The sequence below is a fragment of the Bufo bufo genome, chromosome 5, assembly GCF_905171765.1.
Source record: "Bufo bufo chromosome 5, aBufBuf1.1, whole genome shotgun sequence".
In the NCBI taxonomy this organism is placed as follows: Eukaryota; Metazoa; Chordata; class Amphibia; order Anura; family Bufonidae; genus Bufo; species Bufo bufo.
This window is the reverse complement of record NC_053393.1, coordinates 365415593-365441608: the sequence shown is the minus strand read 5'-3', so window position 1 is coordinate 365441608 and position 26016 is coordinate 365415593. Positions and strand designations below refer to the sequence as shown.

At 45.4% G+C, this 26016-nt stretch overlaps 1 protein-coding gene across 2 annotated transcripts in view; it reads right to left on the bottom strand.

Moving 5' to 3' along the window:
* MYLK4 (myosin light chain kinase family member 4) overlaps positions 1-26016 on the bottom strand; it is a 260581-nt gene that overhangs the window by 197127 nt on the left and 37438 nt on the right. Inside the window, exons 1-2 of one of the 2 annotated variants that reach the window (XM_040431983.1) lie at positions 4728-4853; positions 1529-1790 (exon numbers count right to left, since the gene is read on the bottom strand). In XM_040431983.1, the coding sequence (XP_040287917.1) occupies positions 1529-1790; positions 4728-4750 (285 nt within the window). In that variant the 5' untranslated portion in view covers positions 4751-4853. Of the gene's footprint in view, positions 1-1528; positions 1791-4727; positions 4854-26016 lie in introns of those variants that run through there. The other variant, XM_040431984.1, reaches the window with a different exon arrangement.

Here is a 26016-nt window from a genome sequence, read left to right as displayed (position 1 = left end):
GTTACATCGTGATCTGCCGGCGGTACGTGCCGCCGCAGAACGCGGTGACCGCTACAAGCGTCTATTACATTGTAAAAACTAAAAGCTGGCAGGGAGCGCTTTTTGTTAGGTAAGAGCGCCATCTGCTGGCTTTAAAATGAAATGTCAGCCTGCAGGCTGGAAATGAACCTCTTCCAGCCTTGACTGTGAAAGAAAGGGGTTAATTCACTTAAAGGGAGTCTGTCATCACAGTTTCACCTTTTTAACCCTTCCCATAGCTTTCTAGCAGCATTACAGTTGATAAAAACGTTACCTTTATAAGCAATTGTGGACTCATAAAACTGGCAAAAATCATCTTAGTAGGATATGCAAATAAGGGCTCGCAAGTGCCCAGGGGCGGCGTCAACCTCGTAGGTGCCCGATGTCCATTCCTGGTACGGCAACACAGTAACGGCGAGTTAGCCGGGGCATGCGCATTAATTACTGTGATGCCGTACCAGGAATGGACATCTCAGTGCGCATGCGCTGGCCGACGGACTCAGCGCGCAGGTGCGGGATCTTGGCGAGAGAAGAAGTAAGAAGATGGGCGGGCAGAGGGAAAAGATGGGCGGGCAGAGGGAAAGAGTGGGCGGAGGAAGCGACGATAAGGCAGAGCTGCCTGGGCACCTACGAGGTTGATGCCGCCCCTGGGCACTTGCGAGCCCTCATTTGCATATCCTACTAAGATGATTTTTGCCAGTTTTATAAGTCCACGATTGCTTATAAAGGTAAGGTTTTTATTAACTGTAATGCTGCTAGAAAGCTATGGGAAGGGTTAAAAAGGTGAAACTGTGATGACAGACTCCCTTTAAAAAAAGTAAATAAAAAAATAATTAAAAATTGATTTTAAAAAAACCTTAAAATTTCAAAATTTCCCCAAGCTGAATAACATAAAAAAGTCACTTTGAATCGGCTTGCTGTGTTTTGGCACTGTACAAGATTTTTCTGGCAGTACTGTGCTACAGAACCAGCAATAGAAAAATAGGCCGCTAAAATCCAAAATTTGCTCCAGTCTTATGAAGTCTTGTGGCGGGCCCAGCCAGTAGATAAATTACATAAATAGTGATTCTTTTCTGAGTACAATAGTATGGTAATGGTTTTAGAAATGCTATGTCTTGAAACGTTTTGTAATAGTTAGAAAAAAAATTGATAAGAAAGGAAAAATATTTTGTTTCATAATTTTCACTGTTTTCCCTTAAATATATATATTTTTTATATTATATCCATCATCTAATGGCACAAAAGAAAGTTGTAAGGTGTCTTGAGAAAAATATCAAAAACATGTAGGCTAGCTCAGAAACTAATCAGCTATTTGCAGTTATAGACTCATTGCTACAACTGAAAAACTGGCCTGGTAAGGAAGGGGATAAACACTCCGATAATGAAGTGGTTAAGAAAAAACACGAAGCATTTCAACAGGATTAAAAAACCTGATGTGAACCTTGCCAAAACAAATATATGCCAAATGACATCATATGTATAAGTATAGGATGTATTCAGAATACTGTACCTCTTCACAGTCTGTGTCCTCTGCAAATGTTGTGTCTTTTTCTTCCCAAACACATTTCATAATCTGGACTTTATGGAAGTGTGAAATGTCCTCAGTTTTCGTATTGGTGCGGCACATGTCCATACTGTCCATTCTTAAAAGTTTCAGTGACATACAGATACTGCCATTTAGTTCACAATTGTCTTCGCCATTCTGATTCTGATCCATTCTTTTATCTGCAATTAATGTGCCTTTTTGGTTTTCTAAGTCTCCGATACTTTGCCTAAAAATAATAAAAAAGAAATAACATATACATACAGTACATATATATTTTTATATATTGCACCAATCTGTCATGACAGTAACACCACCGACACCTGCCTAATATTGTGTAGGTCCACCCTGTGCCACCAAAACAGCTCCGACCCATCAAAACATGGACTCCGCTAAACCTCTCAAGGTGTCCTGTGGTATCAGGCACTTTAGCAGCAGATCCTTTAAAGGAGTTGTCTCACTTCAGCAAATGACATTTATTATGTAGAGAAAGTTAATAGAAGGCACTTACTAATGTATTGTCCACATGGCTGGCTTGGTTCATTTTTTCATTGCATTATACACTGCTTGTTCTAGGGCTTATGACCACTTAGCAATCCAGTAGTGATGGCAGTGCTTGGACACTATAATAAAAGGCGCTGGCCTCTGCAGTGGTCAGGGTTGGCAGGCGTGCACATGGGACGGCGCTTTTTTCTTTAACATGCAAGCACAGGCACTGCTGATGGATTGCAGGGTGGTCATAACACTGCTGGAAATAAGCAGTGTATAATGTGATGGAAAAATGAACCAAGCCAGCAAAGATTACAATATGGATAATCACAATACATTAGTAAGTGCCTTGTAGTTACTTCGGCTACATGATGAATGCCTTTATCTGAAGTGAGACAACCCTTTTAAGTCCGTTAAGTTGCAAAGTAGATTTCCCACGGATTTGATTTTTTTTTCCATAACATACTATACCACAGATCATTGATCGGCTTAAGACCTAGAGAATTAGGAAGCCAGGTCACTACTGTAAAATCTTTGTCAATTCCTCATATTAGCAGTCTTCTCTCTAAGCCTTGGCAGCTGCTGAGCGGGGTCGGCTTGAAGTTGGGCAATGCTTAGTCAAAGGTGGTCTATAGGACAATCAAAGAGATAATCGTCGTATATAATTTTATATGTACAGCTGGTATAAGTTATACATCTTCTTGTATATAGTGATATGGATCATGCTGGCATAACCTGGGTATCTCCTGTATATAATTATAAATGTACAGCTGGTATAAGTTATACGTACATCTTTTTGTATATAGTGATATGGACCATGCTGGTATAACCTGGGTATCTCCTGTACATAATTATATATGTACAGATGGTATAAGTTATAGGTCCTCTTGTATAAAGTGATATGGACCATGCTGGTATAACCTGGGTATCTCCTGCATACAATTATATATGTACAGATGGTATAAGTTATACGTCTTCTTGTATAAAGTGATATGGACCATGCTGGTATAACCTGGGTATCTCCTGCATACAATTATATATGTACAGATGGTATAAGTTATACGTCTTCTTGTATATAGTGATATGGACCATGCTGGTATAACCTGGGTATCTCCTGTATATATTATACAGTATATGTACAGCTGGTATAGGCTAATCATCTTGTATAAAGTGATATAGACCATGCTGGTATAACCTGGGTATCTCCTGTATATAATTATATATGTACAAGCCGAGCGAAACGCGCGTCGGGGTGAGTTCTCCAGAGGTCGAAGGTTTCTTCCCCTACTATACTCCATCAGGTATTGATCTGTTATCTGCTGTTATTAGGCTTTATATGGGTCTCATTATGCAATTGGTTGTCTATGATATTATTCTTCTTACCCTTCAATGGCTTTTGTAACTTCCTTGGTTCTTGCCTGCATTGTTTTTTACCTGGATCATTTGCAACATACTCCCTCCTCTGGTTTGTTGAGGAGTTTTTTTTTAAATGTTTTTTGGTTATACAAAGTCTAGGTGTGTGTCAAAGTAACATTTACCCAAGTTTCTGAAGTAAAATGTTGCCCAGAGTATCACACTGCCTCCATCAGCTTGCCTTCTTCTTTGGTGCCATCTCTCCCCAAGGTAAATGATGCACACTCACCCGGCTGTCCACATGATGTAATAGAAAACTTGACTAATCAGACCAGGCCGCCTCCTTCCATTGCTCCATGGTTCAGTTCTGATGCTCACATGCCCATTGCAATTGTTTTAGCTGGTAGACAGGAGCCAGCATGAGTACTCCGACCAGTCTGTGTTACACAGCCCCATACTCAGGAAACTGATGTGTTCTGACACCTTTCTATCATACCCAGCACTCACTGATTGTTACAGCAGCTCTTCTAAGGGATTGGAGCAGGTGACCTTAGCTGCCCTACCCACAAACACCACCGGTTGTCCTTACATGACTTACCTTACATTAATTAGCTTATTCTCTGACTTCTAACCAACACAACTTAATAGGGTTGTGCAAGAATGGGGGGGAGGGGGGGTGTTTGTCAAGTGGTAGGCAGGTTAGCGGACGCAGTATAGAGGCAAAGGACCAGGTTGTTATTCACACTTATAACATAACACAACAGTCACTTTTCAGGCTTGTGCTTGTTCACACACAGAAAAACAATAAAGTTCACCTGGTATCCTGGGTGTCAGTTCACACCCAGCTGAATGCTCAGCCTCAGAAAGTCCACTTGCAGGCTTTAAGGCAGCCTGTTCACCTGACACATGGTCTTCAGACCTCAGCACAGAGATCTCCAGAGCCTCACTGTCAGAGGGAGGTAGTCCACACCTGCCAAGACATGGCCTGGCACGTGGGAAGTAGTCACCCACCCAGTACTTTGACTACTCCCAGTAAGAGCCGTCCCGGATCAGCTATTTACAGCAATACTAAATAGCAAAGTGTCAATCAGCATTAGCTGCCGCTGACACATGAAAATACCGGCTCTTACTTCACCGAGGCCAGGAACCTCGGTGACACATACCTACCATCAATGACGAAACCCTTGTACCTTCCTACAATACATAGAATGATATGCAATTCTTTTGCACCTATCTATACACAAAGGATAAAGAACATAATACACAATTATATCAACACTTTAACTGGAGTCCTGACTACATCCAGAATAAAGAAGGTACTTACATCACCGATGGAGTTAACATCATCTGACAGACAGGGGCGTAGCTAAAGGCTCATGGGTCCTGGTGCGAGAGTTTAACTTGGGGCCCCCCTTTCCTCAGAGCTTTGTGGTAAGGGGCAGGGAAGCACATAGCTTTTGTACTGCCTGAAGAAAAAATTTAAACAGCACCCTCCCCCTTAATGCCAAATTCTTGATCTAACCCCTTCCCTCCAGCCAGAGGTGTAACTTGACCCGCATGCACTTTCTATAATACTGGTGTCTTCTTATGTGGCCCAAGGGTCCTTGGGCCCCCTCAGGCTCCTGGGCCCGGTAGTGACTGCTACCTCTGCAACCTTTATAGCTATGCCCCTGCTGACATCAGCTGGAAAGCCTTTCAGCAAAAGCAGTCAGAGTCTCCGTTGGGAAAACACTGATTAGGTCCCTGTACGAGACGTCCCCCTGTAGGATCAGCTTCTGACTTCTTTCCTGAAGGGTTACAGCTTTACACAGATTAAACGAAAAGCTCCATTCCCTAGTACAGGGGTCAGCAATCTTTGGCACTCCAGCTGCTGTGAAACTACAATTCCCAGCATACACAGGTACTTGGCTGTTCTTGTAACTCCCATGGAACCGAAAGGAGGATTCTGGGCGTTATAGTTTCAGAACAGCTGGAGTGCCGGAGGTTGCTGATCCCTGCCCTAGTGGAACCTAGCCAGCGCATGCGCTCCATAATTGTCACTGTGTACGTGTTGTTCATCTGCTATCACCGTGGACCTTGGAGCGACTAGCTCCCAGGTCCGCAATGAGTCAGAATCCTAAAACAAAATTGAGAAAATATGTAGACAAAGTTTTACTCCCTTGCACATGCATTCACAGGTCTTAAAATTAAATTTAAATGAACAGATACAAAATGATCAGAAACTACATCTTCACGCTTTAGAGGGTTGCCAAGACCCCCCTCCTATTCTTGCACAACACCTTTAACCATTGGTAACATAATTAGGTAGATTTATTATTGCAAATGCATTGGAATTCTGTCTCAAACTGAGTTTTGCAGACATATTTTGCTTCAGCCAACAAGGGGTGTGAAAGGGAGTGTGTCAGAAGAGGAAGTGTGGCATTAAATGCACCAATATGCAGATGAGTGATTCTGTCACAAAGTAAACCACATAATAAGAGATAAAAACTTTTCTTCCAGAATCTGCCACTGTGATAAATCTGGTGCATTTTAGACAAACATACAGCCAATGTCATTAACTATCCTTAGGGTAAAGATAGTGACAATGTGGCCCCCACAGAGCCCTGATCTCTAGATCATTGAGTCTGTCTGGGATTACATGAAGAAACAGAAGAAGGTCCAAAGAAGACCTGTGGTTAGTTATCCAAGATGTTTAGAAAAACCTCCCTGCAGAGTTCCTTCAAAAACTGTGTGTTAAGTGTACCTAGAAGAAGTGATGATGTTTAGAAGGCAGAGGTGGTCAGACCAAATATTGATTTGATTTAAATTTCTCTTTTCTTCATTAACTTTGCATTTTGCTACTTATAAAAATAAACTATTAAAGGGGTTGGTCACTCTCTGGCTACAAGTGACCAATGTGTATATAGGTTGACTATATGGAACCTAATAATATAATCTTTGTTGAAATTCTGCTCAATTTTCTTTATTTCATAAGGTGTGCCCCCTTATTTGCCAAGTGATTTTTTCTGCTGTCCACACAGGTGTCTATAAAATGGCCGCTGAAGGAGGGTCATGTGACCAGGCTAATCACCCCCATGTGATTTCTCCTGCATTCTAACACACTGTATCTGCAATTCCCAACAGTGCAAGTTCAGATGGCAGAAGTACTGTGTATTTGAACAAAGGAGACATCACATGGAGGTGATTTGCTTAGTCACATGACCTTCCATCAGCTGCAATTTTATGGACAAGACCTCTGTGTGGACAGCACAAAAGACTTGGCAAAGAAGGGGGCATAGCTTATTAAATATAGAAAATTGTGCAGAATTTTAACAAAGAGTATTTAACAAAGAGTAAGTGCCATACAATCATCTTACAAACACATTGGTCAACAGTAACGAGAAAGTGGCCAAACCCTTTAACACTTCTACTTTTGAAAACTTTCACATCTGCTTTTTCCTTTCCAGTATTGAGATCCGTCATAATCTCAAAACCGGAAGAAGCCGCTTCAGTTTTGTACTGATTCATTATCAATGGGGACAAAGCTGAACTGAACAGAATAGAATACACCAAAATGCATTCCCATGTCGGACACAAAAACACTGCAAGGAGAGTTTTTGTATGTGTCATGTGATACTGATCAAGATGGATCAGGCATAAAACACAATGTAAGTCAATGGTGCCGGACAGTGGCGTGGGGTGGGGGAAGGGGATACGGTTCACGGGGGTGCCACTGCCAGGCCCAGAAGCAATGAACGTTTCCATCAATACAGTGTCACGGGTGAAGTTTGCAGATAGCTGTAACTTATGAATAAACGAGCGACTGGCTTGATCCCAAACTAAGGAGCTTATAGGTGAGCCCTATAAAACCCTAAGAGCTCTCCCTGACTGCTATGCACATGCAAGGGAAGGGTCTCGATGGTAGACGATTGCATGCCCATGTACCTAAGTCTGTGTGACACCTGAAAACCCTATAATAGTGAGGGGACACGACCACCGGCTCCCTGCACTTAATACGGACGGAGTCAGGGTCACCTAGAATCAAGCCAGCAAGGAAACACAATAAAGTAAAGGACTTATCTGAGCAAACAGCAGCAGCCTCCAGCAGTGAACACTTCATCCAGGAAGTAGTATAAACCGCAAAGTGAGGCAGTATGGGAAGGAATATAAAGGAAGACGATTAGTCTAAATAAGTGACACCTGGCAGAAGGAAAGGAGATGAGAAGGTCTGCCAGACCTTCTCACAGCACTGGCGGTGACAGTACCCCTCCCTCTACGGGTGGACTCCGGACACTCAGAGCCCACCTTCTCAGTATGAGACCTATGGAAAGCCCTGATGAAACGAGAGGCCTTAATGTCCGCCACTGGGACCCACATCCTCTCCTCAGGACCATAACCCTCCCAATGAGCGAGGTACTGAAGAGAACTGCGGATAATGCAAGAATCCACAATCCTAGAGATCTGAAATTCAAGATTACCATCAACAATAATCGGAGGAGGAGGCAAAGAGGAGGGTACAGTGGGTTGGACATAAGGTTTTAATAGGGACTTGTGAAAAACATTATGGATCTTCCAAGTCTGAGGAAGATCAAGACGGAAGGCAACGGGATTGATGACGGACAAGATCTTGTAAGGCCCAATAAACTTAGGACCCAACTTCCAGGAGGGAACCTTCAGTTTGATATTCTTTGTAGACAACCACACCAGATCACCCACATTCAGGTCCGGACCAGGCACACGTCTCTTATCCGCCACACGCTTATATCTCTCACTCATCCTCTTCAGATTACCCTGAATCTTTTGCCAAATAAATGACAAAGACGAGGAAAATCTCTCCTCATCAGGTAAACCAGAAGACCCCTCTCCAGAGAATGTCCCAAACTGCGGATTAAACCCATATGCACCAAAAAATGGTGACTTATCAGAGGACTCAGCAAGGGACAAAAAAGAATACCAATCCTCCTGATTCTCCGCCACAAAACAGTGCAGATATGTCTCCAGATTCTGATTGACGCGTTCGGTCTGACCATTCGACTGTGGGTGAAAAGCAGAAGAGAACGACAACCGAACCCCCAAGCGAGAACAGAAGGCCTTCCAGAATCTGGAAACAAATTGCGTGCCCCTATCAGAAACGATGTCTGAAGGAATGCCATGCAATTTAACAATATGATCAACAAACGCTTGCGCCAGCGTCTTAGCATTGGGTAACCCAGTAAAGGGAATGAAATGTGCCATTTTGCTAAAACGACCAGAATCACAGTCTTCCCCGAGGAACGAGGCAGGTCCGTAATGAAGTCCATGGACAGATGCGTCCAAGGACGAGAAGGAATGGGTAACGGGAGGAGAGAACCTGATGGCCGTGAATGAGGGACCTTGGCACGAGCTCAGGTCTTGCAGGCTGCCACAAAACCCTCAACCGTCTTACGAAGAGCCGGCCACTAGAATCTCCGAGTAATGAGATCCACTGTGGCTCTACTCCCCGGGTGCCCAGCAAGGACAGTATCGTGCTGCTCCTTAAAAACCTTGCGTCGTAAAGCGAGAGGCACAAACAACCTCCCAGGAGGACAAAGATCAGGAGCCTCTGCCTGGGCTGCCTGAACCTCTGCCTCCAAATCAGGATAAAGAGCAGAGACGACCACCCCTGTAGCCAAAATGGGACCCAGGTCTTCAAAGTTTCCCCCTCCCAGAAAACAACGTGACAGGGCATCCGCCTTCACATTTTTAACCCCAGGGTGGAACATAACAACAAAATTAAACCTAGAAAAGAACAAAGACCATCTGGCCTGTCTCGGGTTCAGACGCTTGGCCGATTCCAAGTAGGCCAGATTCTTATGGTCGGTAAACACAGTAATAGGGTGTTTGGCTCCCTCTAACCAATGGCGCCATTCCTCAAAAGCTAATTTGATGGCCAACAACTCCCTATCTCCCACATCGTAATTTCTCTCTGCAGAGGATAGTTTCCTTGAGAAAAAGGCACACGGTTGCCATTTGGCAGGAGAGGGACCCTGAGATAAGACCGCACCCATACCCACCTCAAAAGCATCCACCTCAACAATAAAAGGTAGAGAGACATCAGGTTGTACCAAAATGGGAGCGGAAGCAAAACTCTCTTTAATACTAGAAAAGGCTTTAAGCGCATCTACCGACCACGAGGAAAAATACACCCCCTTTTTAGTCATATCAGTGAGTGGATTAACAACAGAGGAGTCATTCAAAATGAACTTTCTGTAATAATTGCAAAACCCAAAAACCGCATCAGCGCCTTCTGATTCTCAGGAAGCTTCCAATCAAGCACAGCGCGGACCTTCTCAGGGTCCATCCGAAAACCAGAAGCGGAGAGAAGAAAACCAAGAAATTGAATCTCCGGAACCGCAAACACACATTTTTCCAGTTTAGCGTACAATTTATTCTCCCGCAGAATCAGCAAGACCTGACATAGATGGTCCTGATGAGTCTTGAAATCAGGAGTAAAAATCTAAATGTCATCTAGATACACCAGTACAAATTTCCCCATTAAATGATAAAAAATGCTGTTCACAAAATGTTGGAAGACGGCCGGAGCATTCATCAAACCAAAGGGAATAACCAAATTCTCGAAATGACCGTCAGGGGTATTGAAGGCCGTCTTCCATTTGTCCCCTTCCCTGACCCTGACTAGGTTGTATGCCCCTCTTAAGTCCAACTTAGAAAAAACTTTAGCCCCAACAATCTGGTTGAACAGGTCCGGGATCAGAGGAAGCGGATATGGGTCACGAATCGTGATACGGTTCAGCTCCCTGAAATCCAGACAAGATCTTAAAGAAGTATCTTTTTTCTTAACAAAAAAAAAACAGCGGCAACAGGTGACTTCGAGGGTCGGATGTGTCCCTTTCTCAGGCTCTCAGAGATATAAGTACGCATAGCGACCCTTTCAGGTTGGGAGAGATTGTATAGTCGTGATTTTGGCAGCTTGGCGCCTGGGATGAGATTAATAGGGCAGTCGTACTCCCGGTGAGGGGGCAACTCCTGGACACCACTCTCGGGAAAACACATCTGAAAATTCAGCGAGAAAAGATGGCACAGTCTTAGTAGAAACCTCTGAAAGAGATGCCATGAAGCAATTCTCTCTGCAAAACTCACTCCAACCATTTAATTGCCTTGCTTGCAAATCAATGGTGGGGTTATGTTTAGTGAGCCAGGGTAGCCCCAACACTAGAGGAGTAGGTAATCCGCTTAAGACGAAACATGACATATCCTCAACAAGAGCGTCACCCACAGTCAAACGGATATTGTGAACTATGCCCCTTAACGATCTTTGAGAAAGTGGAGCGGAATCCATAGCAAAAACAGGTATATCCTTTTCCAAAGTGCATACCTGGAAACCATGCGCTGTTGCAAATTGATTATCAATGAGATTGACAGCTGCTCCACTATGTACAAAAATCTCACAAACAATGTTCTTGCTGTCTAGCGCCACCCTGGCAGGTAGGACAAAACTGGAACTACAAGCAAACGGCAAACCTTCAATTTCCGGATCAACCTTGCCAATAGTAGCAAATGGAAAGGTTTTAGAGGGTTTTTTTTGTTTTGTTTTTATTACCCTCAGAAAACTTCATGAATCTCCTAGAGGGGCAAACATTAGCTAAATGATTTATACCCCCACAACAGAAACAAACCCTCCTCTGAGAGCTGAATTCTCTACTATCAGAGGAAAGCAAACCCAGCTGCATGGCCTCCTCCTCAGAGGGGATTGAGACAGACTGAGACCCCTGCGCACTGAATGAGACAGCCCCACTGTCCTTGGGCTGAATGTGACAGGAAAGAGTAGTCTCCTCTCTCTCTCTAAGACGCCTGTCAATACGAACAGCTAGAGACATGGCTGACTCTAACGACGCTGGTCTCTCATGAAAAGCGAATGCATCTTTCAATCTTTCCGAAAGACCATGGCAAAATTGATTTCGGAGTGCAGCATCATTCCAACCAGTATCAGCTGCCCATCTCCGAAATTCAGAACAATATATCTCTGCGGAGTGTTTACTCTGGCATAAAAAACGCAGTTTAGATTCAGCCAGAGCAATACGATCCGGGTCATCATATATCTGCCCCAGGGCTACAAAAAATTCATCCACCGATCGGAGGGGCCGTGCCCCCACCGGCAGCGAAAAGGCCCAAGACTGAGCATTATCCCTGAGCAGCGAGATGATGATCCCCACCCTCTGCCCCTCATCACCAGAGGAATGGGGAAGTAGGCAAAAATGGAGTTTGCAAGCCTCTCTAAAGCGAACAAAATTCTCACTACCCCCGGAGAACGTATCCGGAAGCGAGATCTTAGGCTCGGAACAAACTCCATGAACGCCAGCCGAACCGGTCACCTGAAACTGAGACACAGTTTTACGGAGATCTGCTACCTCCAGCGAAAGACCTTGCTTGCGGTCAATCAAGGCTGAAACCGGATCCATGCTTAAGACGGTTATGGCGGTTTATAATGACACAGTGAAGTTTGCAGATAGCTGGAACTTTTGAATAAACGAGCGACTGGCTTGATCCCAAACTAAGGAGCTTATAGGTGAGCCCTATAAAACCCTAAGAGCTCCCCCTGACTGCTATTCACATGCAAGGGTCTCGATGGTAGACGATTGCATGCCCACGTACCTAAGTCTGTGTGACACCTGAAAACCCTATAATAGTGAGGGGATACGACCACCTGCTCCCTGCACTTAATACGGACGGAGTCAGGGTCACCTAGAATCAATAAAGTAAAGGACTTATCTGAGCAAACAGCAGAAGCAGCCTCCAGCAGTGAACACTTCATCCAGGAAGTAGTATAAACCGCAAAGTGAGGCAGTATGGGAGGGAATATAAAGGAAGACGATTAGTCTAAATAAGTGACACCTGGCAGAAGATGACGTCATCGTGCGCCTGTTCCGGGACTCAGTAACACAGTGTTAGGACTCTGCGAGCAAGCGCAGGTGAGTATTTAGCTTTTAGGGGTTTTTATTTTTATTTTATGTGCCAACTTTGGAGGACATGAGGGGGGTGCACACAGGAGGATTACTGTATGGAGAAAGTGCGGGAGAAATTACTGTGTGGGGGAAATTGCTATATGGGGGCAGCATGGGGGGCCTTGCTATTGGGGAGGCACTGTCACGCCTTGTCCTGTGAATGTGCGGAGGTCTGTCAGACTGGCTGCACATGTCTGACTTCTCTGTTTGTTTTGGTTTGAGCTGGATCCACCTTCCCTCAGGTGTACTGGGTTTGATTGATAGTGAGGCTATTTATCCCTTCTTCCCCCAGTGGCCTGTGCGGGTTATAGTTCTTTCCTGTGAGCTCTGGATGTGTGGTGGATCGTCTGCTCCAGCTCTGCTCAAGGTAAGTCCTCTCCGTTATTTCCCAGTGTGTCTTTTACCTAGGCCTCTAGGGAGACGCTTGCTTCCTCCGGGTTTGAAGAAGCAAGTTGCCTCTTCCCTTTTCCCTACAGCTTAGGGTTTGCCCAGGGTGTATAGGTTTAGGCACGAGGGCATGTGCATATCCACCATTAGGGTATGCATATGAGCACAGCAGTTTAGGGAAAACTTTTAGGGATCGCTAGGAGGTGACCCTTTTCTCCCTAGCTTTTGGGCCTAGTCATTTGTTCTGTTTGTTATCCTGTGTTTGGTTATTTCCCCGCTTACCTACATATTGTGACAGGCACTGTAGGGGAAATTCTATTATTTCTGGGGACACTATACAGGGATTATTGCCTGGAGCACAATATAGGGTGTTATTATTACTGGGGGCACTGTAGGGGACATTATAACTGCTGTGGACACTATAGGGACATTTGGGCTAATTTATCAAACTGGCGTAAAGTAGAACTGTCTTAGTTGCCCATAGCAGCCAATCAGATTCCGCCTTTCATTTTTGACAGCTTTTTTGGAAATCCAGTTCTACTTTACACCAGTTTGATAAATGACCCCAATTATGTCACAATTTTTTCAGCAGTATAGTACCTGGGGCATTGAGGGGCACAACGGGCACAGTATTGGGGGTGGCAGCAGGATGACACTGTGGGGACACCAGGATGGGGAGGTTGATGGAAAATTTTTAAATCTAACGTGTCTGTATTACAAACTCTGTAGAGACGAGATGCGGCTGAAAGAATTTGTCATGGCGGTCTAACGGAGGAGAAGAGGAAAGAGAAGGTCTACATGACAGATGTCCCTGGATGTAAGAGGTATGTGGTCAAGTATTGGGGGGGGGCCCAAACACCCTAGGCACGCCACTGGTGCCAGATCCGTTTTCTCGGACACACAAAAAAAATAAAAACGGATCCAGCGCCCATTGGCTTACAATGGTTTTAGTGCCGGATCCGTCTTGGTCAATTTAGAGATAATACAACATGATCTGTTCAGAATGTATGCAACCGGTTGTATTATCATAACGGGAGCGTGTTTGCTGATCCATGATGGAAGTGAAAGTAGCCTAACTTTGCTTAATTCTTTCCACACCTGCCTAAATATTTTGCACAGTACTATATATGAGGAAATTGCATAACTTAACTATACAATGCTTTATTTACATGAACTGTAAAACACCTTTAACATTTAACACTCATTGAGACCTGAGATTTTGTTTCATTAACTCCAAAGTGGAACCTTATGTGTGAGGGTTTCTGGTGCGTACAAATTTGGTCCAGTGGACTTACTTTGCTCAGAACTGTTACCAATATAAGCATCAAGAATATTTGATAAGCTGAAGTTAAACATGAATTTGTTTCTCTTGACGCTGTTAATTATAGGTCGTAAACATTTTCAGCACTTTCACAGATACTGGCACAAAGATATCAGTTAGATCTTTAGACAGGCATGGATTTTAGTTACACTGAAAGTTAGACTGAAAGATGACACAAGGTCCATTGAGTTCAGATATTAGGCTTTGGCATTCTCTTCTTTCTTACAGAATGTCAGTCCAGAGATAGGAAAGAGAGATTCTGTTCTACAGCCAGACTAACAAATACCCATCTAGGTTTTTATAAACCAAATAGGAGCCAGCTGTACAAGGTTTATTTTACTGATATCTGTCGAACATAATGGGGGTCATTTATGAAGTGAAGTATGCCACTTTTTGGTGAACTTTTGTCACAGATTTGGTCGCAATGGGGATTTGCAGCCGAATCGGCGACTTTTCCCTTGCTCACGCCACTTTCCGAGGTGGTGGAAAAAGGGGTGTGGGCGGGCTGGCTAGTCTCATTTATCATTTTCTACGCCTGTTTTTGGTGTAGAAAATGACTTATATCTACGCCAGCAAGGGAGCTGGCATAGATTTAAGCAAGTCAAACGAAAAGCACCTAAGTTATGTTGAGGCCGACGCATCAAATGCCGGTCTTAATAAATGACCCCAAACATGTTTTAGAGACAGATATAAATATATACAGTGCTGTGCAAACAATTTATGCAGGTGTGGAAAAATGCTGCAAAGTAAGAAAGCTTTCAAAAATACAAGGGTTAATAGTTTATTTTTAACAAGTAACTAAATGCAAAGGGAATGAAGAAAAGAGAAATCTAAATCCAATCAATATTTGGTCTGACCACCTTGCCTTCAAATCATCATCAGTTCTTCTAGGTACACGTACACACAGTTTTTGAAGAAACTTGGCAGGGAGGTTGTCCCAGACATCTTGAAGAACTAACCAGAGATCTTCTGTGGATATAGGCTTGTTCAACTCTGTCTCTTCATGTAATCCCAGACAGACTCGATGATGTTGAGATCGGGGCTCTGTGGGGACCATATCATCACTTCCAGGACTCCTTGTCCTTATTTACATGGGCTGTATGTTTGTCGAAGGGAAGTACTGTATAAATACTTTCCACACGTTCAAATCACTTGACGCACTTCCTAAAGTTCAAATGTAAAACAACATAATGTATAGTCCTTAAAAAGCAAAGTATATGAAAAAAATAAAAATAAAGTGCCAATTATAATCTTGATGGTTAGTCACCATGAAATCAGTTTGCACAATATAATGCTGGTAAGGCAACACGCCAATCCAAACGTTTTGGTCCCTCCCGAACCTTTTTCATAGTGTCACAATTGTATATATGTGCACCAGCCGCACTGTAATGGATAGTGTCCGAACACACTGACTGTCAGCTCCGTGCCTCACCATTGCCCAGCCTGTGCTGTCCCCAGCCTCAGGTACTATGTGGTGACATATTGTGCCTGCTGGGCTGTGTAGGATGAGCATGCAGGATGTGGAATTGGCCTCTGTGCTCCTGCTACACAGTACAGAAAGCATGATGTGTCACAGTATCATGACTGCTGGGGAGTGCAGGATGTGCTCCGATCATCGGGGGAATGGGGCTAGGTGAGTATTAAGAGTTTTTTCATTAACAGTACAATGGGGCACTATGGAGGCATAACTACTATATGGGGGCATAAAAACTGTGTGGGGGCATTATGGGCCATAAATAGTGTGTGGGAGCACTATGGGGGTATATATACTGTGTAGGGGGCACTGAGGGGGTATAAATACTGTATGAGGGCACCGTTGCGATTATTTGGCCTTTTCAAAAGTTGGGAGATATTCTGCATCACATCTTACAATACTGCAGACCTATGTTTAAAGAACCTGTGGCTCTCAAACTGTTGGAAATCTACAACTCCCATCATGTCCCAACAGCCTGCAGGCATCAGGGTATGATGAGATTTGTAGTTTTGCAATAGCTGGAGAGCCACAGGTTGGTAAACCTAGGTCTACAGTATTGTAAAAAGCAATGTAGTAAAATGAAAATTGTGCCGTGATTGGTTGCGGGGATGAGAAGCAGAGTGAGAAGCAGTGTGGAATTTTGGTGCAGACAGTCGCGCTGCAATTTCACAGAAAATCCGCCGACAGCCATGTCCTTTCTGCCTCCCGTTCTTTCTCAGCATGGTTGTGGCTTTATCCCTCCGCTCGCGATCCTCAGCACTGTCTCCCATTGAGATATATGGGAGGCAGAGAGGATGCGGAAGTCGGAGGGTTTTCGGCACGGCTGTCTGCGCCAAAAGCTGCCATGTGAACGTCCTCTTACAGTTACATGCATGTAGTCCTATACTCCATGGGGTCTGTACTTAACCTTCCAATTTATTACAAAGGCACAGGGCAGATTTATCATAAACCAGCGGCATCATCAACTGTTGCATGTATGCTGTACAGACTGTCTTCCTTTGCTTTTTCGTGATTTTTTGAAAAACCAAATAAAAATGATCTGATTTAAAAATAAACCAGCGGCATACACCGGTCTATGATACCCAGGCGTGCTGCTGGAGGTGTCGTCATAAATTATCAGCAGCATCCAGCAGTCCACGTTCCTATACTCATATATACACCAACACATAGCTGATGAAGATTTCAGTGTTCTTTTATGTCAGAAAACATTTTTTTTTTTCTCTCAGATGTTATATAAATTCAGCAGATAAAAAAAAATCATGACATGTTCCATCAGAACGTGGACTATAGAGTAGTGTTGGGCGTGAATATTCGAATCGCGAATATCGCCACTTCGAGAATTCACAAAGATTTAGAATATAGTGCTATATATTCGTATTCACGAATATTGTAGATTTTTTTTTTATCTGAACACATGATCCCTCTCTGCTTCTGGCTTGTGGGCCAATGAGAAGGCTGCAATGTCTTTGTCTGAGCTTAGCAACATCCCTAGCAACCAATAGGAAAGTTGCCTACCCCTTACTATATAAGAACCTCTCCAGCAGCCATTTTCTGTAGTTTTATGGAGTTCTGAGATAGACAGCAGTGTCATTGCTGTGCTCTGTGCTTTACTGTTTAAAGAGGACCTTTCACTAGAATAAAACATCTAAACTAACTATACAGACATGGAGAGCGGCGCCCAGGGATCCCCCTGCATTTACTATTATCCCTGGGCGCCGCTCCGTTCGCCCGGTATAGCCTCCAGTATCTTCATAGTTAGGCTCCACCCAGGGGAACCTGCCGGCGTCTCCTTCTCCTATGCTGTAGCGCTGGCCAATCGCAACGCTCAGCTCATAGCCTGAGAGAAAAAAAAGCCTCTCAGGCTATGAGCTGAGCGCTGCGATTGGCCAGCGCTACAGCATAGGAGAAAGATGCCGTCAGGTTCCCCTGGGTGGAGCCTAACTATGAAGATATCGGAGCCTATACCGGGAGAACGGAGCGGCGCCCAGGTATAACAGTAAGTGCAGGGAGATCCCTGGGTGCCGCTCTACACGTCTGTATAGTTAGTTTAGATGTTTTATTCTAGTAAAAGGTCCTCTTTAATTACATTAGATAGTTAGTTAGTTAGTTAGCTTATATATACAATACAGATAGTTAGTGGGAGATAGTCAGTGTAGGTTAGATAGTGATATAGTGTAGCTGATAGGTTCCGCTGTCCATACATACATGCTACAGACATAGTGCTGTGATGTCACAAGTTCACAACAATACTTAGTGCACCAATCAGTAATATGTAGCCAGACCTGCTAAAATGTGAAGTTGCACGTGTTTCGCCAAAATATGCGCATCATTAATTGCCGATTTGCGCAATCGCGAATATATTGGAGCACTCTATCTGCATATAAAGCTATTGTACTGTTCTGCCGTGCCAACCAAACATCTAGCAGCTTGAAAAATGTACCAAAAGTGACCCACGCCTGTATTGCTAGCGCAATACGCGCATATTACATTGACGATTTTCGCAATCAAGAAAATAATGGAGAATTCTCGAATTTGCAAATTTATGACGAATATTTGGCCAAATGTCGCAAATTCGAATATTGCCCCTGCCGCTCATCACTACTATAGAGGTGTTCTCCACTATAAGCAAAGCTTGAACATCTCCATTGAAGTAAATGGAACTGCTCACAGGCACATGCCAATGATATCTTATGACTTTATCCCAGGCAGAAAAAAATATGATAGTGGAGGTAAGCTTTTAATAATGTTTGGAGTCAGGCAGTGTTCATTTTGACAGGAACATTTCATTGTGCTCACCTCTGACCTGGTTTGCAATGTACGGTAGTAAAACAGATATGGCTCAGAGTAACTGAGCAGCTAGATACGGCATGACTTGGCTTAAATGCAATGGCTAAAAACAACATTGTACCTTCTCCGAGATGACAGTGAACCCAGGCGCACCTGACAAGTGTAATATCACTCCTAATAAAGTGCATTTAAGGCTCTCACTTGAGTTATGATGTATTATAATATGAATAAGACGCTAAACAGATTTGTAGGGACAATATTATTTGACAACACGTAAGCGTTGTGAACATATCAAGACCAAAAAGTATAATTAATGGGGTTATCCAGATTTTTTAACGTGATGGCCTATCACTAGGTGATCGGCCGGGGTCCAACACCCTGCACCTCCACTGATCAGCTGGTCTGTATAGCTCTGTCAATGTAAGTCAGCGCCAAAGCTACACGGTGCCAGCAACATTGTAACAGCGGGATCTCACTACTATGGCGCTGCTTCCATTGAAATCAATGGTAGCAGTGCTGCATTAGCGAGCTACCCCTGTTACAGTGTTGACAGTGCCGTGTAGCTCTGGTGCTGACTTAAATCGCCAGAAAATGGCATTTAGATTTTTTTCTTCATTACATTGCTCACAGTGCAGAATATTTTTTTTAACATTTTAATTGTTTGGACAATTTTGGACATAGCGATACAAATTATGTTTATTTTTATATGTAAAATTGAGAAAGCAGGCTGATTTAAATTTTTTGTACTTTTGAAAAATATATATTTGAAAATATTTTTTAACTTTTTTCACTTTTATTTTTAGTCCCCCGGAACCTGAGTGTGCTATTTATTGCTATTGCAGTCTTTGGGTATCCTCTGTACTCCCTAAAAAATGGAGGGGGGGGGGGGGGGTTGGCAACCTGCCCCTCCTGGGCAGACCCGCGAAGCTCTGCTTCTTGGTGCTGGCTCCCCGCTCCTTCTTTACCCGGCCCTGGCTGCTCCGATGCACTCCCAGGATGTACACTTTCATTCTGGCGGCGCTGGGTCTAATTTTTCTACTTTAATATGAGGCAATTGGCATTTCCCACAAAGGGGCTTTTTGCCTTCCTCTGCGTCAGCATTGTAGTGTTATAGGTTGAACAGACGGGTCTGTGCCTTTTCCTAATGGTACCAACTATATTAACCTCAAATAATCCACAGCAGTTCTATTCAATTTCTTTTCTCTTTCTTGGCTGCATCTTAAAGGGAAACTGTCATCACTGAGATACACCCTAAACTGCCCACAGTATCTCACAGAGGAAGTCATCTGGTTTCTAATGATGTAAGATATATCGGAATGGCTCACCCTCCAAGTTGTAATGAAAAAGGGTGCTCCCCCTAAAAAGGTTACCCCAAACCTTAAAAGAAGATAAATGTATAATAGGATAAGAGGGGCACACCTACATCTAATTCACATCGATCACTAGACGGTAATATATTTGTAAAAGAATTTATTAAATATACATATGGTACCTGATGAATCTAAAATACATAAAACTATGCTATAAATTAAATGAATACAGATAAAATGTGGTAATACTAAGGGTTAATAACGTCATGCACTAGATATATTATAATAAATGTCTCTAGTGAGATTGTTAAAACTCGATATAGTAAATAAAATGCAGTCACTATATTGGTCCGTGATATGGAATTCTTCCAAGAAAGAAAAAAATATAGATGCGTTAATCTTTCAGTATAGGAAAATATAGTCCTTTGTGTGTGATTACATACAATCCTTTTTGTAATGGTAACTTCGTTTCACAGTTATAGCTCCGCTAGTACACTGTGATACAATATAGCCAGACAATACACTGTGAAATTTTGAAATTGTATCTCTATTTTCCATTAATTCTTGTGGAACACCTAAAGGGTTAACAAAGTTTGTAACATCAGTTTTGAATACCTTGAGGTGTGTAGTTTATAGAATGGGGTCATTTTTGGGTGGTTTCTATTATGTAAGCCTCGCAAAGTGACTTCAGACCTGAACTGGTCCTTAAAAATTGGGTTTTTGATTTGCTTCTAAACTTCGAAGCCTTGTAACATCCCCAAACAATAAAATATAATTCCCAAAATGCTACAAACATGAAGTAGACATATGGGGAATGTAAAGTAATAACTATTTTTGGAGGTATTACTATGTATTATAGAAGTAGAGAAAGTAGAGAAATTGAAACTTGGAGATTTGCAATTAAAAGTTTTTGATACGTATTAAGGCCGATTCATTGGCCTGCATTTGTGGGAGGGGCGCCCTGCCCTATATCTTGCACGCACCTCTCTCCAGGGGACGGACGGCAGCAGTGTTCCTGTTTCCGGCTGTCGGCGTCAGCGTTTCCCAGACAACAGTACGTCACTTCCGGTCAAGCGCTTCGTCCGTGCTCCGGCGTCCGGTTCGCTCCTCGTGCGGCGGGTAAGTAACCTCTGCCTCTCCGTACGTTGCCTCGCTAGTCCGGTCGGTGGGGTCGGTCTCTCTAAGGTGAGAGAGGGACATCCCCACACCGGCTCGACCGTCTGGCAGCACGCCCCGCTCCCACGTGACTGGCACGCAGGCAGCAGGAGTCAGCGGCACTCCGGTCTCGTTTTCATTCACATGTGATGTTAGTCACATAGGGGAGTATTGTTGTATATCGGACCATAGGGGGGTTAATAGGAGTTAAGTACATGAATGCAGTTATATGAGGAGGGGGGAGTGGGGGGCTATTTTGTCACAGCGTAGTAGTAGCGCACCTATTTATATGCTCCAGGTGGTATACCGATGACAGTGACGTCATCGGTGGCACGGTGAGCTCAGAGGTGCTGGGGGTATTTTCCCGAGTCCAGGCCTTAACCAGGCGCAGCCTCCAAATAGTACTTTGGCGGCAGGCCACGTGGCTGCCGGAGGTGTGTTCTTTGGTTTGTTACCCTTCTTTTTTAAATTGTACTTCACTGAAAATAATGATGCCTGAGAAACTGGTCATTAGGGGATTGTCACGGAACCATGAACCAGACGTACAACAAGAGATAAATGAAAATAAGAAGGCTTTATTGAAAATAAAGCTGTAAAGCAAAAGTCCAAACGGATGGTGAAACCGAGCAGAGTCTTTGCGAAGCCAGAGGTCAGGAACCAGAAGGGTAGTCAGACGAAGCCAGGATCAGGAACCAGCAGGGTAGTCAGACGAAGCCAGGATCAGGAACCAGCAGGGTAGTCAGACGAAGCCAGGATCAGGAACCAGCAGGGTAGTCAGACGAAGCCAGGATCAGGAACCAGCAGGGTAGTCAGACGAAGCCAGGATCAGGAACCAGAAGCAGCAGCAGTCTTAGAAGCATGTGAACACAAGAGGACCAAGCAAGGAACTGAAGCCACAGACCTCCTATATATATGAGCTAGGCATCCAGCTCCTCCCAGGGGGAGGAGGAGCCGGAGGGTGGAAGGCTACAAGAAACCCACAACCAAGATGGCCGCCAGCACATGTCAAACGAAGGAGAGCAGCAAGCAGGTAAGACCATGACAGTACCTCCCCCTCAAGGACCCCTCCTCCGCGGAGCACAAAACGGTTTCTGAGGGAAGCGTGCGTGGAAGGCTCGGAGCAAGGCAGGAGCATGGACATCTGCGGAGGGAACCCAGGAACGCTCCTCTGGACCATAACCACGCCAATGGACCAAAAACTGCAACCGACCGCGGACCAGGCGTGAGTCCAGGATATTGCTCACCTCATATTCCTCACGATTGCCCACTTGGACCGGACGAGGCCGAGGAACCGAGGAAGTGAAACGATTACACACCAGTGGCTTCAACAGGGAGACATGAAACACGTTGGAGATCCGCATGCCAGGAGGAAGCGCAAGGGCATAGGCTACCGGGTTTACCCTGCGAAGCACTCGGAAGGGACCAACAAAGCGAGGCGCCAGCTTGGGAGTGGGCACTCGAAGGTTGAGGTTGCGGGTGGACAACCATACACGGTCTCCGACCTGGTAGGAAGGAGCAGGCGCTCGTCTGCGATCAGCCTGGAGTCTCTGGCGCTGCGCAGAGACCTCAAGGGACTTCTGGATCTGTACCCAAGAAGCACGTAGGACGGAAAGGTGATCCTCCACAGCCGGAATATCCTGGGGAGAGAATACCTCCGGTAACACGGCAGGTTGGAACCCATAATTGGCCATGAAGGGAGACGTCCCAGAGGAAGAGTTCACCGCCGTGTTCCTGGCAAACTCAGCCCAAGGCAGGAGGTCAACCCAATTGTCTTGGTGATCGGAGACATAGCAACGAAGGAATTGCTCCAAGGCCTGATTGGATCGTTCTGCGGCCCCATTGGACTGAGGGTGGTAGGCCGAGGAGAAGGAGAGATGAATCCCCAACTGGGAGCAAAAGGCGCGCCAGAACCTGGACACAAACTGACTCCCCCGATCCGACACAATCTCCTTAGGCAAACCGTGCAACCGGAAGACCTCCCTGGCAAAAATCGTGGCCAACTCTTGTGCAGAGGGTAACTTCTTGAGAGGAACACAGTGGCACATTTTGGAAAACCGATCCACAATCATGAGAATGACCGTATGGCCTCGGGATGCAGGGAGGTCCACAATGAAATCCATCCCCAGGTGTGACCATGGGCGCTCCCCGGTGGCTATGGGTTGCAGAAGGCCCAACGGAAGGTGCCGAGGGGACTTACTCTGGGCACAAACGGAGCATGCCGCTACATATGCGGCGATGTCGGAACGTAGGGAAGGCCACCAGAACAGACGTGAAACAGCCCAGGACAGCTGATTCTTTCCAGGATGCCCCGCGGTCTTGGAGTTATGGTAGGTTCGCAACAACCGAGGGCGCAACTCCTCAGGCACAAAACATCTGCCGTTGGGTCTCCCAGAGGGAGCACCAGATTGAGCCGCCAAAATCTGCTCACCCAGGGGAGAGGTCAGGCTGGTGCGAATGGCGGCCAGGATCTGATTCGGAGGTATGACCGAAGTCGGAATCGACTCCTCCCTGGACAGCTCGGAGTACTGCCGTGATAAGGCATCCGCCCTGATGTTCTTGGAACCGGGTAGGTAGGAGACCACGTAATTAAAACGTGACAAGAACAGAGCCCATCTGGCCTGACGTGGTGTCAATCTCTTGGCCTCAGAAAGGTAGGTCAGATTCTTGTGGTCCGTCAGGATGAGAACCGGAACCACCGAACCCTCGAGCAAGTGCCTCCATTCTTTAAGGGCCTGCACGATGGCCAATAACTCCCTGTCACCAATCTGATAGTTGCACTCCGCGGAAGACAGTTTCCGGGAGTAAAACCCACAAGGAAGCAGAGGACCCTCTGGTGTTCTACGCTGAGACAGAAGGGCGCCTACTCCCGTCTCAGACGCGTCCACCTCGAGGACAAAGGGCAACCCAGGGTTGGGATGCGACAGAATCGGAGCCGACACAAAGGCGGACTTTAGGGCCTCAAAAGCTCGGATGGCCTCGAGCGGCCAGACCTGGGAATTACTGCCCTTCCTGGTCAGATCCGTGAGAGGCTTGGCCAGCATGGAAAAGTCCCTGATGAACTTCCGATAATAATTGGCGAAGCCCAAAAAGCGCTGCAGGGAACGAAGACCACTGGGCTGGGGCCACTGTAAGACAGCCGAAACCTTCTCAGGATCCATGGAGAACCCCTCAGCGGAAATGATGTAACCTAAGAAGGTTACCTGGGATCGGTGAAATTCGCATTTCTCAAGCTTACCGAACAGCTTGTTCTCTCGTAACCGTTGCAACACTCGTCTGACATCCAGAATGTGGGCCTCCATGGATTCAGAATATACCAAGATGTCATCCAAATAGACTACCACACACTGCTGCAACAGGTCACGGAAAACATCGTTGATGAATTCCTGAAAGACTGCGGGCGCATTGCACAACCCAAAGGGCATAACCAAGGATTCGTAATGACCGGTCCTGGTGTTAAACGCGGTCTTCCACTCATCGCCCGCCTTGATCCTTACCAGGTTATATGCCGCCCTCAGGTCGAGTTTGGTAAAGACCGTGGCCCCTTTAAGGCGATCGAACAGCTCGGAAATCAAGGGTATCGGGTAAGCGTTCTTGATCGTGATGCGATTGAGACCCCTGTAATCGATGCAAGGCCTCAACTCACCGCCCTTCTTTTTCACAAAGAAAAATCCAGCCCCTGCCGGGGACGAAGATTTGCGAATGTGTCCGCGTGAAAGCGCCTCCCTCACGTACTCCTCCATGGCCTCATTCTCCGCTACCGACAGTGGATAGACTTTGCCACGAGGAGGAACGGCACCAGATTGTAACTCTATGGCACAATCGTATGGGCGGTGCGGAGGTAGGGCAACCGCGCGCACCTTATCGAATACATCCCGGTACTCCTCGTATTCAGGAGGCAACAGAGAGTCCGAGGAAGTACCGTCAGAATTCATGGCTTGGTCCTAATGTCACGGAACCATGAACCAGACGTACAACAAGAGATAAATGAAAATAAGAAGGCTTTATTGAAAATAAAGCTGTAAAGCAAAAGTCCAAACGGATGGTGAAACCGAGCAGAGTCTTTGCGAAGCCAGAGGTCAGGAACCAGAAGGGTAGTCAGACGAAGCCAGGATCAGGAACCAGCAGGGTAGTCAGACGAAGCCAGGATCAGGAACCAGCAGGGTAGTCAGACGAAGCCAGGATCAGGAACCAGCAGGGTAGTCAGACGAAGCCAGGATCAGGAACCAGCAGGGTAGTCAGACGAAGCCAGGATCAGGAACCAGAAGCAGCAGCAGTCTTAGAAGCATGTGAACACAAGAGGACCAAGCAAGGAACTGAAGCCACAGACCTCCTATATATATGAGCTAGGCATCCAGCTCCTCCCAGGGGGAGGAGGAGCCGGAGGGTGGAAGGCTACAAGAAACCCACAACCAAGATGGCCGCCAGCACATGTCAAACGAAGGAGAGCAGCAAGCAGGTAAGACCATGACAGGGATACACATATAAGTGTTATGAGAGTCAAAGTCTGGCACGGGCCGCCGTGCTATCGCATAGGTAGGGGGTCAATGCCGTGCAATGTGTTGGTGAGGAATTGGTGGTGGTAGCCCCATAGTAACAGGCGCCCCTAAGCTTGGCTAGTAGGGGCGCCTCCAGACCCCTCACGTTGCATGGCATTTCCTTCAGTTGCTTTTGTCTCAGGTGTGCAGTTTTTCTTGTTACCTATACACCTGTCGCAATTTGCTTGCTAATTAGGTAGTTGTGTTTAATTTGAATATTGGCCCGTCAGCCTTTCAGCCGACGCCACGGCACCGCGGTGATCTGACTCTCAGGTCTCGTCGTCCAGTTTCAGGCCGTTTGAACGCAAACGCCAGCACTGTTTTTAATTAAAAAAAATAAATTAAAAAAAAAATGGATACTTATTCTGCTTAATTCATGCGAACAGGTATATTTCTACGGTTGATTCCTTGTTGCTATTCTCATATCAGCATCGTGTCCGGTTCGGTAAGGTCCTTCTTTGGCTCCTGTTATTTTACTCTCACGTCTCCTCTTTCTCCTTACCTCCGCTGTCAGGTGGTCACCAGGTTTGATTGCCTTTGCATGACGGTTTCTGCAGTATCGGTGGTGGTGTCTAGTCACGGGGTTAGTTAATTGGTACCAGACAGTGTTAGTGACGGTCCGTCATTTTGCTTGTTTTTCAGTCTGGTCATGTCTCACGTCTCAGATATCGTGGATGCTTCTGG